Genomic DNA, 17,707 nt, shown 5'->3' on the forward strand with positions numbered 1-17,707 from the left:
ATTCCTAATATATTGAAACTAAATAGAGATATCAATAATTAATTATTAATATCTTCAATTGTTGCCATTATTAAAGATGTTACATTAATAATGTTACTTAAATTAGATAACTGATATCAATAATTGATATAAAGATATCATCAAAATTATTAATAATATCTTTAATTGGATTTTTGATATCAGAAACGGTCAGAATTAATGATATCTTGAATTGAATTAAATATATCTCTAATTGAATTAAAGATATCTGTAATGCATTTGTGGATATGTATAACTTATTTCAAGATATCTTGAATGGAATTTAGGATATCTTGAATTTATTTCTAATATATTTATGTACTCTAGGATGGTAATTGTTTAATGATATCTTAAATACATTTAGAGATATCACAAGCTAGTTTGTTGATATCACCGTAACATTTTAAGATATCAGTAATTGTATTGTGGATATCAGAAATGAATTTAAGATATCTTTAATTATTTTTTGATATCTTAAAAACATTATTGATATCTTTAAATAAAATACCGATATCCTTAAAACAATTGAAGATATCTGTAATTACGTAATAAATGTGAAAACGGCTTGCCATACGAGAAAACAAAGGGTGTCAGTATGTTGTCTCGATAGTGCTGTCGCTCGTCAAATACCACAACTATTCAATCGTTTCATAAAATTGGTATTACACGGGAGCTCGTTTAGTATTCTATATTTATTACTTGCCCGTGAAGAGATCACCCGTTTAATAAACATACAGCTTTATTACACATTGTGTAATACCAAAACGCGTGCTTATGTACTCTCGGAACACGTTTCACGAACAAATATTGAAAGCTCTCAACATCCCTTGGCGTATTCAACGACATTGCGTGTGGAGATGATAGATCACTGGGAGGAGCTTATGGACACTCGATGACCCCAGCAACCTTGTTGCTAGGCTGACGTCACATTGCTTTGACTCGCCGATGGATCTTGCAACAAAATTCAACAAATTACGTCATCGGGTATTGTGACGTCATTGTAAACTTTGAGCTGCAAGGCCCCGTTCCACAAGGCGATCGTACTCTAGCGCAACGAGAGTGTTTAGTCTAAGTTAAATTATGTGAGTTGTGATAGCCTTAGCACTACGATAATTTTGTGGGACGAACGCCTGAATTCTAAAGGTGGACCATTGTATGATATTAAATTCATACGTTTCAACTTTTGACGTGTTTGAAGTATTATTCTGTTAAACTCAATTGGATTATGCCATGGATCGTGTAGGTGTCGGCCTATTTACACTCAACAGTATAATTCTAAAAACATTATAAATGACAAGTAATAAATAAAATACTAAACTCGCTCTCGTGTAAAACCAATTTTATGAAACTCGTGAATAGTTGTGGTATCTGACTCGCTTTCGCTCGTCAGATACCAGAACTATTCACTCGTTTCATAAAATTGGTATTACACGGGAGCTCGTTTAGTATTCTATATTTATATGTCCTGAGCCCTTACTTTTTTATTTAGTATATTATTCAGTGTTCTTTACAGGAAACGTGTGTATGACAGGCCACAAGTGACACAGACATTTCCGGTGTTGGAGCCGCAATGTCGACAATATTCATCCTGTTCTGTACCCTGGCCTCGCTACACAGCGTCGCATCTCAGGGTGAGTTTCACATAGTCAGTTATGCCAGAGCTCGTATTCCTGCTGTCGCAACTAGTTTCATTTGTGTCTAAGCATGTTTTCCTTTAATGCATAATGTTTAGCTGACTTAAACATCGTCAAATATCTGGGAAATATGACAGTGGTATATGACTTAACCATCATATTTTCTAATAAGAATTTTACCCGAGTAACTTCTGATATCAAAGGTATGAACACTCGTCAATATGTGAGTTTGATAAACCGTCGCTTTTAACAGTATTCCAGTTACATCATCCCGTGTCAGCTTAATGTGGGAGGAAAGACCGAAGTGATGCAGGTCTCATGATCAGACGTTTACCACTTTGGTGAACCCCACGAGCACTGGTATGATGTTGACAAACTGGTGCTGAGATAAATAATCAGGGCGAACAGGGATTCGAACCCATAATCATATGTTTCTGGCCTGCCAAAGAACCGCAACTCCATACATTTATTTTTTTCCGAAATAGGAAAACCGCCCGGCATAATAGATCCGCTGGTGCCTCAAATCAGGTACATCGCCGCCGAGGACAGCATCAGTCTCACATGCAAAGCAGAGGGCAACCCTACCCCCAAGTAAGAACATTATTTATATAGCTGAATGCACATGTACACTGAGTGAGTGGGTGAGGCTTTGGCAAATGAGTGGGTGTGTTTGGGTGGGTGGTTGAGTGAGTGTACTCATGTGGGGAATCGAGTCGAAGCCTTTGGTGTGACAAGCCCACGCTTTAACCGCGATGATACCCAGCTGCCTCTGTATGGCTATATACTGCATACAGATATATAATCGGTATCACAACCAATTGGATACTTGTGGGCATTCTTGGCATATTGGCTTCCCAGTGTCCGATACGCATGCTTTTGGTATGGTCGTGCAATGGACTCAGATGAATGTAATGGTTATGGAAATTGTAGTGTTGATTTTATTTACTATGGTAAACCTTGATCACATCTCTTTCAATGATATACTTCAATTGTGACGTCATTACAGTGTAGCTACTGATCAATGTTTGAAAAGTGAGCTTCCGGAAATGTCTCTAAATATCAACAACAATATTTTATGGTAAATTATTGCTCAGTTTTGAAAACAAAACTCGTTATAAAGGTTACAATATAATTACCACCCTCGATACTTTATTCGACGTGTTGGAAATTTTGGGTGTAACCATACAGAATGAAACAGTATGGTTTTACGCCGCTTTGAGCATTATTCCAGCAATATCACGGCGGGGGACACCAGAAATGGGCTTCAGACATTGTACCCATGTCGGGAATCGAACCCGGGTTTTCGGCATGACGAGCGAACGCTTTAACCACTAGGCTACCCGACCGTCCCTCCATGATGTAGGATGTGTTGTCGGGAGGAAGCTGGGAGCAAAACTAGAATATTCTAATGTGAATTCAACATGACAAGGATAAAAGAAAAAACTTATAATTATTGCAACAGAAACAATTTTCACGTCCGTGTAACATATAAACAAGGATGTTGTATCCGACGTTTATTGACCTTAGATTTCACGTACAACCTGACCCTTCAGCAGATATGCTGTATGTTCAATCCAAGCCAATCTGGTATTCTGGGAGTGAACCATAACTAGACGATATATGAACACCTTTGGGACCACCGCTAACTTCAGATTAATACATGACCTAACTTTTAGCATTTCAGTGTTTTTGCTTACTTCATGATAATAAACGCTTCCTTCTGAATATCTTCTTATGTGTTTTGACAAGCCTGACACATGGGTTGCTATAGTTTCTTGTGCTCGTGAGAGTACATAACCCGCTCCAAGGAACTTCAGTAAGTGAGTGAGTTGGGTTTAACGCCGCTTTTAACAATATTCCAGTTATATCTCGGCGTGTCAGCTTAATGTGGGAGGAAAGCCCGAAGTGATGCAGGTTTCAGACGTTTACCACTTCGGTGAAACCCGTGAGCACGAACATGGTGCTGACAAACCTAGAAACATAATCGGGGCGAACCGTGATTCGAACCCACAATCATAGGTTTCTGGCGTGCCCAAGGGACGCAACTCTGCACAGCGAATCGCAGCGCTTTAGACGACTGGGCCACCCGTGCCCCCGGGACTTCAGTAACTATATTGTGTAATTGGTAGTGAATATGACACAGTCGACAGAAGAACATATTATCGATACCGTTTCGCTCTGTACCATAAACTTAATCATTTATAGCTCAAATATTGCTGAGTGCAGCCTTAAACAACAAACAAACAGAACATCCTTAAATGTATCGACATGCCTACGAAACGGGACCTCTTAGTAATTGTGGTCATGGTATTCAACTCTGTGAAGTAAGCTGTCTACTGTCATGAGACAAGCACTACAAAATGACTGGACACACTTCTATCTTCCTGTTCACTCTGTACACATATTTTCTTCTTTTTTAGCATCTGTATTAGATCGATTGATTGATTGATTGAGATCATGATTCCACGTTTTTAAAACCCATATTACTCGTAACTAATACAATGTTTCCATAGTTTGTAGCGTTATTACCTATTTTCCAGCCAAATCGAAATAGTGGTATGATCTTATACTTGTGACGTAGCGGTCTTTTTGGGGTGACGTAGCTTGTCTTTTGGGTGTACTACTTAATTGGGGGAATTAGTCGGTAGCAGCGGTCACGACTGGCTATCACCTTGAATGACAGAGAAGGCTGTTGAGTTGGTGACGTTTATTGGTGGAAGCAGAGTGAATTTACATAGAAGTACATTTAATTGTAATGGCATGATAATATATATAAGAGGTTGAGTCATATTCATCTAATTGCATACATATGATTAAAACAATTCAATACGTGTACAACACGTACGATCATAATAATACAATCGGCATACAACCGATAATAACATGACTGTAAAGATGTACAATATATTTGTTTAACGGATGGTTATTAAAAGGCATTAATTACGTGAAAATATGTCTGGTAGAAAACAGTAGAAAAACAGTAACGCATGGATAGACAATATGAATACATGTTGGCCGACTCAGTTTTCAATGTTACTAAGTTGCAGGCAAATCATTGCTATGAGTATGTGTCACTGAATGTAGGAACGTACAAGTTATTGACATTGGTACACATACTCATATTGGGATGTTGCCGTGCAACTAGTATACTAATATACTAATATATGTTCGCGAGAGGAAGTATTGTCTGGATATTAAGTAATTGATAATTTTCACAACGCTACGATATAGTCGAAATAGATCTAACCTACCTCTAACGTATTAAGATCGTAGCTGACAAAATAAGTTAACAGTTAAGTAAATAGTGACTTACCTTGAATGACAGAGAAGGCTGTTGAGTTGGTGACGTTTATTGGTGGAAGCAGAGTGAAGTTTGCTACCACCGACCGCCGTATATATACAACTCAGGCCTTCATTATGTTACATAACTAAAGATCACAACATCCCAGGTGTCCGCGGTTGATCGGCTGTACAATGGGTGGGTGTGTCATTATTTACGGATTTATTCAAGTAGGTTGTTGTATTGCCTAACTGACCCTTACATCACTGTCGGACTGACCATGTGTGCCGGCCCTGTGACGTGAAGTTAACTCATTAATCACTGGTTCTGAGAGAGAGTGACCCTTTGTGTCGGCCTGGCTGGGCAGATTTGCATAATGAGCCACTGTCTCACAGCTGGAGTGACCGTGAGTTTAGCCGCATATGTGAAACATAAAATATCTTATATGCGGCGGTCAGTTAGTGCATTCGCTATACTGAATTTACTTTAAGAATAGTCAGATTAGTTTACCGATTTAGGTTGATTGATATATATTTTCTAATAGGAATTTGGTGTTAGAAGAAAGCTATGACAATACCCCTCTGCGACAGGAAGCTTTTGTCCTCAAAAGCAAAAATAGAATTGACATAATTAGGTAAGGATAAACGTTGATACAGACATGGTAATACAATGCAAAAAAACAATAGATGTGTTACAGACATGGTAATACAATGCAAAAAACAATAGATAACATTACATTTGATTAATGTTCATCAACGATAATGGTCATAATCATTTCTGGTACAAAATGGATTATCATCATTATTATTTGTTATTATTAATAGTTTTTGTTGTTGCGATGTTCAAGACAGATATGAGAAAACATAAAGACCGAATAGTTGGGCAAGAGCACTTGGTGATGAGGAAGTTTGGAAACAAGGGCTTGTGTGGCCCTACGAAATTCGAAGCATACCTACGATAGAGATGGCAAATGCTGTAAAGAAAATTAGGGTAAGAAAGTGAAGCAATGATGGGATCAGTATCATTGAGTTACTTTGGTTAACCCTTCATTTCACCACAATGTTGACATGATTCTCACGTAGATATATTGGCTGGACATGGGAGTTTATGATTTACGAAAATTTTATGGTTACGTTTTCTACCTGTCTGGGTGATGAGGTTACGATTGGCTTGATCGTGGCAGTTCGGTTGGCTGAGGTCCTTGCGGGAAGGTTGACCTAGTGACATTAGAGCATTTTGGGATCTGTGCAACATCATCCGATATGGATGTTAGAAGATCACGGCCCTGCTCAGGAGTCGATTGTTGGAACTATTGAGATGCCTGGTGCCTGACTTGTTTTGAGGCGTTTGGTTTGACTGGTGCCTGACTTGTTTTGAGGCGTTTGGTTTGACTGGTGCCTGACTTGTTTTGAGGCGTTTGGTTTGACTGGTGCCTGACTTGTTTTGAGGCGTTTGGTTTGACTGGTGCCTGACTTGTTTTGAGGCGATTGGTTTGTTTGTCACCTGACTTTTGCAGCTCTTCTCTGCGATTCTTCGGTGTTCTGCCAGTCGTTGACCTGGTCCAAGAAAGGATCCTCTCACCAGTTGACGTAGCGGTCTTTTTGGGGTGACGTAGCTTGTCTTTTGGGTGTACTACTTAATTGGGGGAATTAGTCGGTAGCAGCGGTCACGACTGGCTATCACCTTGAATGACAGAGAAGGCTGTTGAGTTGGTGACGTTTATTGGTGGAAGCAGAGTGAATTTACATAGAAGTACATTTAATTGTAATGGCATGATAATATATATAAGAGGTTGAGTCATATTCATCTAATTGCATACATATGATTAAAACAATTCAATACGTGTACAACACGTACGATCATAATAATACAATCGGCATACAACCGATAATAACATGACTGTAAAGATGTACAATATATTTGTTTAACGGATGGTTATTAAAAGGCATTAATTACGTGAAAATATGTCTGGTAGAAAACAGTAGAAAAACAGTAACGCATGGATAGACAATATGAATACATGTTGGCCGACTCAGTTTTCAATGTTACTAAGTTGCAGGCAAATCATTGCTATGAGTATGTGTCACTGAATGTAGGAACGTACAAGTTATTGACATTGGTACACATACTCATATTGGGATGTTGCCGTGCAACTAGTATACTAATATACTAATATATGTTCGCGAGAGGAAGTATTGTCTGGATATTAAGTAATTGATAATTTTCACAACGCTACGATATAGTCGAAATAGATCTAACCTACCTCTAACGTATTAAGATCGTAGCTGACAAAATAAGTTAACAGTTAAGTAAATAGTGACTTACCTTGAATGACAGAGAAGGCTGTTGAGTTGGTGACGTTTATTGGTGGAAGCAGAGTGAAGTTTGCTACCACCGACCGCCGTATATATACAACTCAGGCCTTCATTATGTTACATAACTAAAGATCACAACATCCCAGGTGTCCGCGGTTGATCGGCTGTACAATGGGTGGGTGTGTCATTATTTACGGATTTATTCAAGTAGGTTGTTGTATTGCCTAACTGACCCTTACATCACTGTCGGACTGACCATGTGTGCCGGCCCTGTGACGTGAAGTTAACTCATTAATCACTGGTTCTGAGAGAGAGTGACCCTTTGTGTCGGCCTGGCTGGGCAGATTTGCATAATGAGCCACTGTCTCACAGCTGGAGTGACCGTGAGTTTAGCCGCATATGTGAAACATAAAATATCTTATATGCGGCGGTCAGTTAGTGCATTCGCTATACTGAATTTACTTTAAGAATAGTCAGATTAGTTTACCGATTTAGGTTGATTGATATATATTTTCTAATAGGAATTTGGTGTTAGAAGAAAGCTATGACAATAGTTGTACATCAATACATGGTGAAGATCAGTATAACTGGAAAATACTCGGAGGAATACCACTGGAGCATGACTAAAAACAACTTCAATTTAAGATACTGCATTCAATTATTCTGTGTAATGTGTACTTTAATAAGATACGTGTAAAGAATAGTATTTTGTGTGAATTATGTGAAAGCGTAGATACCACAAAACATTAACTATTTTATTGCCAAATTGTTTGCCCTTTTATATGTCTTCACTTATAGTTGTAGCAACCAAAATACAAGGTTTGACCACCGCGTACAATGAAAGTAATTTGGGCCTGGAGTTAACTGATTGAAGGTTTTAAACGTCAGGCCTTAATGTGATAAATTTAGTGACAAAGATAGCAAAGTAGAGAAATTACAGAAACAAAGCGCTGTGGATTGTCTACTAACATGGCTATTAGTTTACTTGAGTTAGTAAAAACAATGAAAGAAAATCAAAGGGCTCCTAAAGACTTTACTGACACAACGAACAGAGTAGAGACATAATAGAAACAAATGTATGTATGGCGTAGGCGGCGCTTAAGGAAATCGACTGACATGGTTAATTTACTGACACAACGAATAGAGAAGAGGTGCGCATTTGTAGTAAGTGAAATATCGACGCATGCGCTGAAATGGTTATACACCTTTTCACTGTCAACTCCAGTGGTCTTTTTTACCTCTAATGGTTCTAAAACCAAAGTACCTATGGTAATACGAGATGCCTTTTCTCGAAATTTAAACAAATCTTTCACCGTCGTTTGAGAAATTATATCGTCATATATCGTTATTGTGGGTTTCGTTTATTTATAAACCAAACCTGTTTTCACGACATGATATAAGCTCTTTGCATTGTAGACAAATGATCCCTGCCCAAACCTTGTCAGTTATGTCGTTGCTATACCACGGAGTTGTTTCTCAGCAGAAAGGAGGTATTCGTCACCACTCGCATGTTTCCGTAACCTACAAGGCTCGTCCCCCATCTCGAAGGCCGTCATTCGTCGAAACGGCGCAAGCCAATCAGAATGCGTGTCAGGATATTGGTACTTTGATCAATATAATCCAGAGTCCTTAAAATAATTTTAGCATTAAGCGTTTGTTTAACAAAACTGCAGAAAATTGTAGATTGTCGGTTCCACACGGCATTGTATACGGATAACAGAAGTGTGATACATATACTCACCGACAAAAGAAACGCGAAACCCATATAAGTTGGGTAATATATGACGAATTACTCATTTTGAAGAGAATTAGAAAGGTTTGATGCAGAAACGAACATACTGCTATGTTGTGTGAACCGACGCTCAGGAACGCATCATATGTGACGTCACAGATCCATGACTCGAGATGCACCATTTGTCTTGTGCAAGATTAGCGTGAAAAGTTTGGAAATCACGTGCAGCATATTGTGATAAGTAGAAAGACGCTCTGTGGTCTTGACAACACTTGACTGGTTGTTAGTTTTGCCATTAAGTAGCATACATTGGACATATCTCATTTTAACGTACTTGCTTATCTATGTGTTTCTATTGTTCACGTTTCTTTTGGCGGAGAGTATATATAACTTATATTGTTACTTGAAGTGCTATGTTGGATGATAAATTCAAATTTACACATGCGTTTGTTTACATTCAGGAAACGGCACACTTAACTGCAATATTCGTCCATTTGAACTAGACCAGACTTTCCAGAACAACATTCCGTGTAATATCCCTTTACAAAATCTGTAAAAGTAATTATCTAATCACCTATTTCAAAACAAATTATTTACGTACCTATAAAACTCCAATTATGGGATAGTGTGTTGCGGGTCTTTTTGGCAATTTGCGAAATTTACAATTTTTCTTATAATTTCAACTTTCATACTGATTAATAAAATGTATATTGTACAGAAATATTCGAATTTGTAATTGTAGAATATTAACTATCTATAAATATGTCTTTGTCAGACATCGCTCTGGGGCATATATTTAATGTACTACAGCTGGCACATTCACGAGGCAAATCAGTAATTGATATTGGAAGCAACGATCAATACGGTCGAGGTGCGATAGTACGCAATCAACTAGGTATCGAGTGTGATCACCCTATCCATTAAGACGCCTATTACGACAGGCATAGGCTACTTGGGAATCCCCACGGGGTTTGAAAACTAACATGGTCTCACTATGCTGTCGATATATGTTTAGAAATACTTCTTGTCATCTCTAGACATGGTGGATATGGAATTCCGTCATAATTAGATTGTAATTAATTCATAGACAATGTGTGTACTATTTGTTAACGCTGTCCATGAAAGGACAGGTTTAGTTCTGAAGTAATGAGTTTAAAAATTGCACTTTCATACACCCTTCACATACACGGATTTTTCTTACGAGTCCTTACGGATCGCCAACTCGTAGTCAATCGCAAGCATCCGTAAATAACTTGCTGGTATCCGTAAATAACTCGTCACTACTCGCAACAACCCGCAGACACTCTTAAGTATCCGTGGAAGGAGAGGCAATTTTTTGGACATGTCAAAAATCATCTTCCGATTGTCAACGGATTGATATTTTCGTAACAATCCGTAAGTATCGTAAACCGTTCGCAACAACACGTAAATGACTCGTAACAATTTTTTATAGATTTGTTACGGTTAGTTAAGGATTTCTTTACGGTTTATTTACGGATGATTACGAGTGCTTACGTGTTGTTTACGATTTCATTCGGGTCGTGTTACGATGGCTTTACGGATTGTTTCGAGTTATTACGAGCTCTTTACGTGTAGTTACGAGTACTTTACGAATAGATACGTATACTTTACGTATTCCTACGTATTATTTACGATTTGGGGAAGGTATTAAAGCTGCAAAAATCGAACACTTCATTTTCAGTTGGTATAAAGAGGTGATAGAAGTCACATCTCTGCATATCTACTCTACAATATCTACAAGCATGGCTCCAAAGAAGAAGGCAGTCAACAAGAAGTCTCCTGTTTTTCGAATTATATAACTGCAATCTGTTTCTCTCATATGCCATGTTTTCTGGATGTCAGTTGTCGAATGATGATACATTGACATTTGCAGGATTTATATAATTTTGGCAAAAATTCGTAAGGACTCGTAAATACTCGTAACTAACTCGTTACTATTGGTAACAAGACGTAAACAGGTCGTAAATAACACGTAAAAGCTTCGATGAATAGTAACATTCCGTAATATACTCGTAACAATCCGTAAAAAGCTCGCAAAATGCCCGTAAGTTGCTCGAAGTTATCCGTGAAAACTCGTAACAAATCGTGGATATTTGCAGTAAATACATCGTAATAACTCGTAATAATCCGGTATAAACCGTAAATAGCTCGTAATAACTCGTAACAACTCTTAAATCGGTCGTAAAAGTGGCCAAATCTTAAGAATCCGTGAATTTGTGAGATCCGTAAGGACTCGCAAGAATAACGCGTGTATGTGAAGGGGCGTCAAGCTTTGAAAAGACGATTTCAAAATTGCCACATTTAACTGCATATGTCTGAGAAATACATTGTTACTAATTACTAATTTGCAAATAAAAGATCAACAGCTGAGAATGAATGAGTTGAATGGCTTGCCAAATATGCTTTTGTTCTAAAGAAAACATTAATTTTATATCAGATAGATTCAATACTTTTACTACAGGAATAAGCAGGCCCTGCTGTATTTAAGGTACGGGAAGAATAAGAGTTATCGTTCTTGTTTGAAGTAGTTCATACGACAATGTCAAAACCATAGAGAGGGGTCTACGCTCGGCTTGTCCCGGAATGGGACGAGTTGGTCACGGAAAATCTAGGTGGTTGATATACCTGGATAAAGCCATATAAATCAGAAGAGGCTGACTGTTTGTAGCAGTTATATGGTAAGGTCAGGAGATGTAGTTGAGAAAGACGTTGACTTTATTGGGACAAGCCTCAGCAAAAGAAGCTGACGACACTGCGTAGTCTCTAGGTTTGTTATAGTGATGCATATATGCAGGCCACATCTTCAAACTAACATTTTCCATTCAACAAGGGAAGATGCACTTTTATGTAAGCACGCTACAGTATCTTCGAACCATCCATGACTATAACTCTACATGCATATGCCTGTAAATTCATTTTACCACCAAGCAACGCTATGTCTGGTGTTGTAGCTATGGCAACATTAGATAAGGCTCTATGTACCTCCTTTGAGTGGTATGTTGCAGTTTCGGTTTATGGTCTAGTATATTGCTAAATAAAGGTGTTAGAATCTACTTTTAAAGGAAGTCTCAACTGTAGAAGTTGTTGCTCCAAAAGAACTTGTCCTTGTTCAAGGTTCTGTGTTCACAGCAAAAAAAGTGTAGGTTTCCGTCTTCCGGAAACCTTCCGGAAACCTTCCGGATACCTTCCCATTTTGGATCCGGCCCGGATACCTTCCGGAAACCTTCCGGAAACCTTCCAAAAAAAATGTCAAAATTTGGGGGGGGCATTTTGTTCACTTAAGTGTGAAACACATAAAAAAATTAACTTGAAAATACCAAGCAATTTGAAGGTTGTTGAAGGCATCTGGAAGGTTTCCGGAAGGTTTCCGGAAGGTATCCGGATGCAAATTTTCTTCATGACTTGCTTCTGGTAAATAATGTTAGCCTGTGCATTACAGGTACCTGTTGTAATATTCTGTGTTATCTTAATGGTAAATATCCTCCTAAAACATTTTTGGAGAAGAAAATTGTTCAATTTCATATTTTGTCCTTTTCGGATGTTAATGGTATATAATGAACAAACATCAGTTCTTGTATAATGATATCCTTAAATTTCATGTCCAGACTTCCAGTTTGTACTGAGAAAAAGAAAAAGTTACAGGTACCTGTTGTAATATTCTGTGTTATTTTAATGGTAAATATCCTCCTTAAACTGAGATATGTGGGCATGCATTGTTCACAAGTTGTTTTGCGACATGGGTCCAATGTGTGAAGCTTATTGCTGGTGTCCGCCACCATGATATTGTTGCAATATTGCTAAAAGTGGCAAAACAGCATTCTCACTCAGAAAAAAATGGAAAGTCATTGGCTGTGTGCTTTGGCATTTGGCCCTGGTGAGATTAACAGATTAGTTTGGAATGGTATCAGTACTTGTTATATCGGGACAGTGTAGTTTCATGGGAATATAAAACAGAATACAATTGTCCCAAATTGGTGCATAAGACTAATGGCATCCATAGAAAACACCTAAATAAAGTACAGAAAAAATATCAATGTCATTTGTCTACTAAGGTGGAACTACAACTTTTGTTAAGTATTTATAGTAGGAAAACATTCAGGGCATTAGTACATTTCATATTTGTTCAGCACCTATGTTATGGCTGATCAGTATTATATATCTTTATGCTAATGAAGCAAAACAAATCATGTTTTTGGAAAAAAATCTTATTTATTGATTATATGGCATTTCATTGGTACATATCACAAATTGAAATTTGATCAAGCAAGAAGAGGAACTAGCATAAAGTAACCAGTGGTGTTTGCAAGGCCTTACAGAACAGACGCTTCAATGCCATTTTCTAAATAAACAAATTAGTCAAATCTCAGAAGAATTTTATTGAAGAAGAATATCTAAAGTCAATTATGTTTCTGCAGTAAACCACAAAAGTCATTCAGATTTGTATGGTCAGCATCGGTGTACACAACCTGGACATAGTCACAGTGCTTTGGCATAAATTCATTCAGACTTCATTAGTGTCATAATAAAACCACCTACAGTCACACTGATGTGGCATTATTCATTCAGAATCATCACTTTCTGAGGTGAATCTGTTGCTTGTTATCAGGAGTACTGTTCATCTTCCGGCGAGTCCCTTGTCTGAATTGTGTGAGCAAGATCTTCTTAAATGTAGCTGGTGTCAGATTGTGAAATCCAGGTACCTGAAACATTTCATAACATCTTTAGAAACTTGTTAGTCAAAAGTTATGAAACACACACATATTTACAAATGTTTAAAGTTTTTTTCTCAAACAGTGAGGTATTGACAATTTATCTTGCAACTGATATTTAACCAATCTTTGAACATGTAAATAAGCCATTGCAAACAGAAAAGTGTTCAGAAAATACAAAAATGTATCCGGTCTTCTAAAACAATACCACAAGGTTCACCTGAATTTTGCTTGAATGTTTGCATTACATCAAAATGTAACGAAGGGTAAACAAGACTATGCAAAACTAAGTTACATAGGTTCTTATACATAAATACATAAATGCAACTATTCATAATTATCAAAACACATGTCATGTAAGTGATCTCAAAATACAACATAATGAGCGAGTGAGTTGGTATAGTTTCATGTAGCTTGTTAGCAATATTCCAGCTATGGGCTTCACACATTGTACCCATGTGGTGAATTGAACCCGGGTTTCAGAGACTGTTTCACCCACTAGGCTACCCTTGCACACCAAATACAAAAGAAAGTATATTAGGAATTCAGACAATAGATATTCTCACCAAATTCATTAATTCATTAATGGAAGCTATATTGAAATTCAAATTTTGACAAATTAGGATGAGACTGTAGAAGCATTTATCTAAGTTATTATGGATATTAAATATCTACCGTTAATTGGTAGTCCATCATAGACAGTGATAACAAATTCAACTGAAAAGTACAACCTGAACCATTAACTAAAAACTATGTATATTACATTAAAGGGGCCGGTCATGTATTACCGGTATGTTCTCATTCATTTTTGACACAACCCTCCCTGAAAGAAAATGCAAAGCACTTTATATTTTATTGTCCATTTTGTCAAAAGTCTCCCCTAGAGACTCTCACATTTTGGGGTGACCCTCCCTGTTTGTTCTGATCTGAATTCAAATATTCATGACTCATTATCATATTTTATCATTCATCCTATCTTTTTTCAAAATTAACTAAATGAAGATTAACAATAACATGCAAATCTGCCAAAATATTGGCCTGGCAGAGTTTAAATTAATCATAATTACTGTTATAAAGTTTTGGATCCATCGTCTGTTTCTAAATACAGTGAAACCCAACTTTGACTTGTGTGGCATTGTTGAATCATCTACCCAATGTTCTTTATGCATTGATATGCATCTGCACAGAGTGGTCAAAGTCTGTGTCTGACACATAGTGTGCTACAAGGGAGACATCAGTTTGTGTCTAGCCAAACTGTCTGATAATCTCAAGGGCTGCCTTGGTAGCATCAAGGGATGTAGCTAATCCTAAATAAACATAAAACAAGTGACACCATCTCTTCTACAGAACACATGATCAAAGCCTGCCCCACCTTTGATGTTTATTACCTTGCTACTCTAAAAACAGCTAATTAGCAAAATGAACTCAATGTCAACTCATTGTGGACTAGGGATTAACAGGGCAATTAGTGTCGGGTGGGTATTAGTACTTGCAATTGTCTGTTAATTACTTAATTGAGTAGTGACGGCTTAGTCAGTTGTGCCTTTACAACTGCTATACAACTTATCGAGTCAGTTTACTATGTAACATGCTTCTTGGGACCAAGGAAATGTATCTTGCTGGATAACAGTTTTTTTCTAATTTATCAGAGATCAGAAATAATAATAATGACGTTTTTGATGTGCATTTCTTTGTTGTGTTCACTAGGATGATGGTGATGGTGTTTGAATTATTAGACACTATTTATTCCAAAAGAGGAATAGGGTTGGTGAAGAGGCAAAGCTTATTTGAACAACATATATATTGATATACAGAAACTGTACAACAAACAGATTAACTGTATCTACAGTTGAAACTATCATGATGCAAATTTTCAATGAATCAAAGTCATATCTTTTCAAGACTCAGATCAGGTTGTAGTGATTGAAGGTCACATTAAACTTGCTAATTTCAAATCATTCATCCCACACTTATGATTTGGTTTTCTGTTTTATGCCGCACTCAAGCAATATTCCGGCTATATGTAAATAATCGAGTCTGGACCAGACAGTCCAGTGATTGACATCATGAGTATCGACCCACACAATTGGAATCAATGACATGCATCAACCAAGTCACCGAGTCTGATCGCCACCTGATGGCGTTAGTCAACTCTTTAGACGAGCATTGTCGCCCGTAACGGAACGTATTGGGTTACAAATATCCCTTGTAAAACCTTTCAACATGTTCAAATGACACATCAAAAGGCCATTGTGAAAAATTGCACCATGTTAGGATTCTTAAATACAGTTTCAGCTTGACATTGAGTACTTTAAACTTTAAAGTGAAAAATACATTCACAACAAGTGAGCTGTGTCTGCCAATCAGAGTCGGTGAGTAAATTGGAGTAGGGGACTAATTTCGAAGGTAAACTTGTTTCAACGTTTAACAACTACATGCATTTGTGTTTGTATGAGACGACGTGTGTTTAATTCCATATATTTCACTTCAAAGCATGTTATCACAATAAATTGAGTCGGGTATAGGATAAGTTGGAGTAGAGGCTAATTTCTATTGTAAACTTGTTTTAACATTTCACAATTATTGGTCTTTGCAAGTTATCAATCCTAGTTTAATTTCATTCATTTTACCAAGGTAAAAAAAAAATAAGGTGTCATTTTCGTCAAGTAATAATCGCCCTTTTTTGCTTTCGGCGAGTATTTCGCCAGTCAGTGCTGTTTTGCTAAGGTGTCATTTCAGCTATAACCCGCTTATTGCACATTATTAGTTTCAATTTATATCTATAATCATTTTAACCACTGTAATAAGTAAAAAATGAAATAAAAGTATATAGAAAATAAACAAGCACTTGTTATAAAATGTGCATCCGCAGGCAATATTTATAAGATAATCCTGCATGTAGCTGTGGCCATCACACTGAAGATGCACTTCACTTCTTTCTCATATTTCCAAATTACAATGATTTAAGACAGAATATGTACTATTATGTTAAGGGATATGATCTAAATTCAATTCTATTAGGTAATCCTGAAAGGACGTCAAAAATAAACTTAGAAATTCTTAAATCAGTAGAAGACTACATTCAGCTATCCAATAGGTTTTGTGATTGTACATAGCATCTTAAATTTATAATACTATTCCTTGCCGTATATTGCAGTACACTATTACTACTAAAAATGCGACCTGACAGCGCCGACAACGTAGTTTCTATAATAAGAACATGTATATAATTGTATTCCTTGACTTTACTTTTGTCATATCATATTGTATTCTAATTTTGGAGCGGTATTCAAATAAGTTTTTGCTTGTTTACCCATCCAGTTCACATATAAATGTTTAAAACAATATTTAGTAAACAAATAATTTAAACTCATGCAACAACATAGCGTGTGGAGACGATAGACCACTGAAAAGAGCATATATATGCACATCCAATGACCCCTGACATCACAAGGCATTGTTTTGCCAGTGTGTCAGGCAACAGAATACTACGAATTACATCACAGGGTACTGTGACCTGTTTGAAAAGTTAGGTACTGTATTCTAAAGGTAGGCCCAAAATTCTAGACAATCCAGTGATTGATATTGTGAACATCAATCCACACTGTTAGATGGTCACTGTCAGATGCCATGAACCAGGTCACCGAGCCTATCACCTGATCTATTAGGTTATCTCTTATGGGTGAGGCTAAAACGGCACCTCAGCAAAATGTCACTGATTTCTCCAACGAAAACAGCACCTTGATTTGGCAAAAAGGGCTACTAATTGTTGTCTGTTATCTGGAGAGACATGTTGATTCCTGGCCGAAATATATATAAATGAAATTTCTATAAAATAACTATTTATTTCCTACTTACTAAACTAAAATAAATATGACATATATAGTATACCTGTTGTCCAGTTTCTTGACATTTTCGCCAGACTCAGGTTCAGCTTGACATTGAGCTAATCTGAGTAAAGCTACTTAAAACTTCAAAGCATGTGATCTTTCAATGAT

General features: G+C 37.1%; 1 protein-coding gene across 1 annotated transcript in view; it reads left to right on the forward strand.

Moving 5' to 3' along the window:
• The window catches only part of LOC139463293 (neural cell adhesion molecule L1-like protein), a 47,943-nt gene that overhangs the window by 2,162 nt on the left and 28,074 nt on the right, over positions 1 to 17,707 (forward strand). The window contains exons 2-3 of the mRNA XM_071244588.1: positions 1,532 to 1,649; positions 2,138 to 2,243. Coding sequence (XP_071100689.1) covers positions 1,589 to 1,649; positions 2,138 to 2,243 — 167 coding nt within the window. The 5' untranslated portion in view covers positions 1,532 to 1,588. The remainder of the gene's footprint in view (positions 1 to 1,531; positions 1,650 to 2,137; positions 2,244 to 17,707) is intronic.

Source organism: Haliotis cracherodii, unplaced genomic scaffold (genome assembly GCF_022045235.1).
Source record: "Haliotis cracherodii isolate W230 unplaced genomic scaffold, xgHalCrac1.p SCAF_1, whole genome shotgun sequence".
NCBI lineage: Eukaryota > Metazoa > Mollusca > Gastropoda > Lepetellida > Haliotidae > Haliotis > Haliotis cracherodii.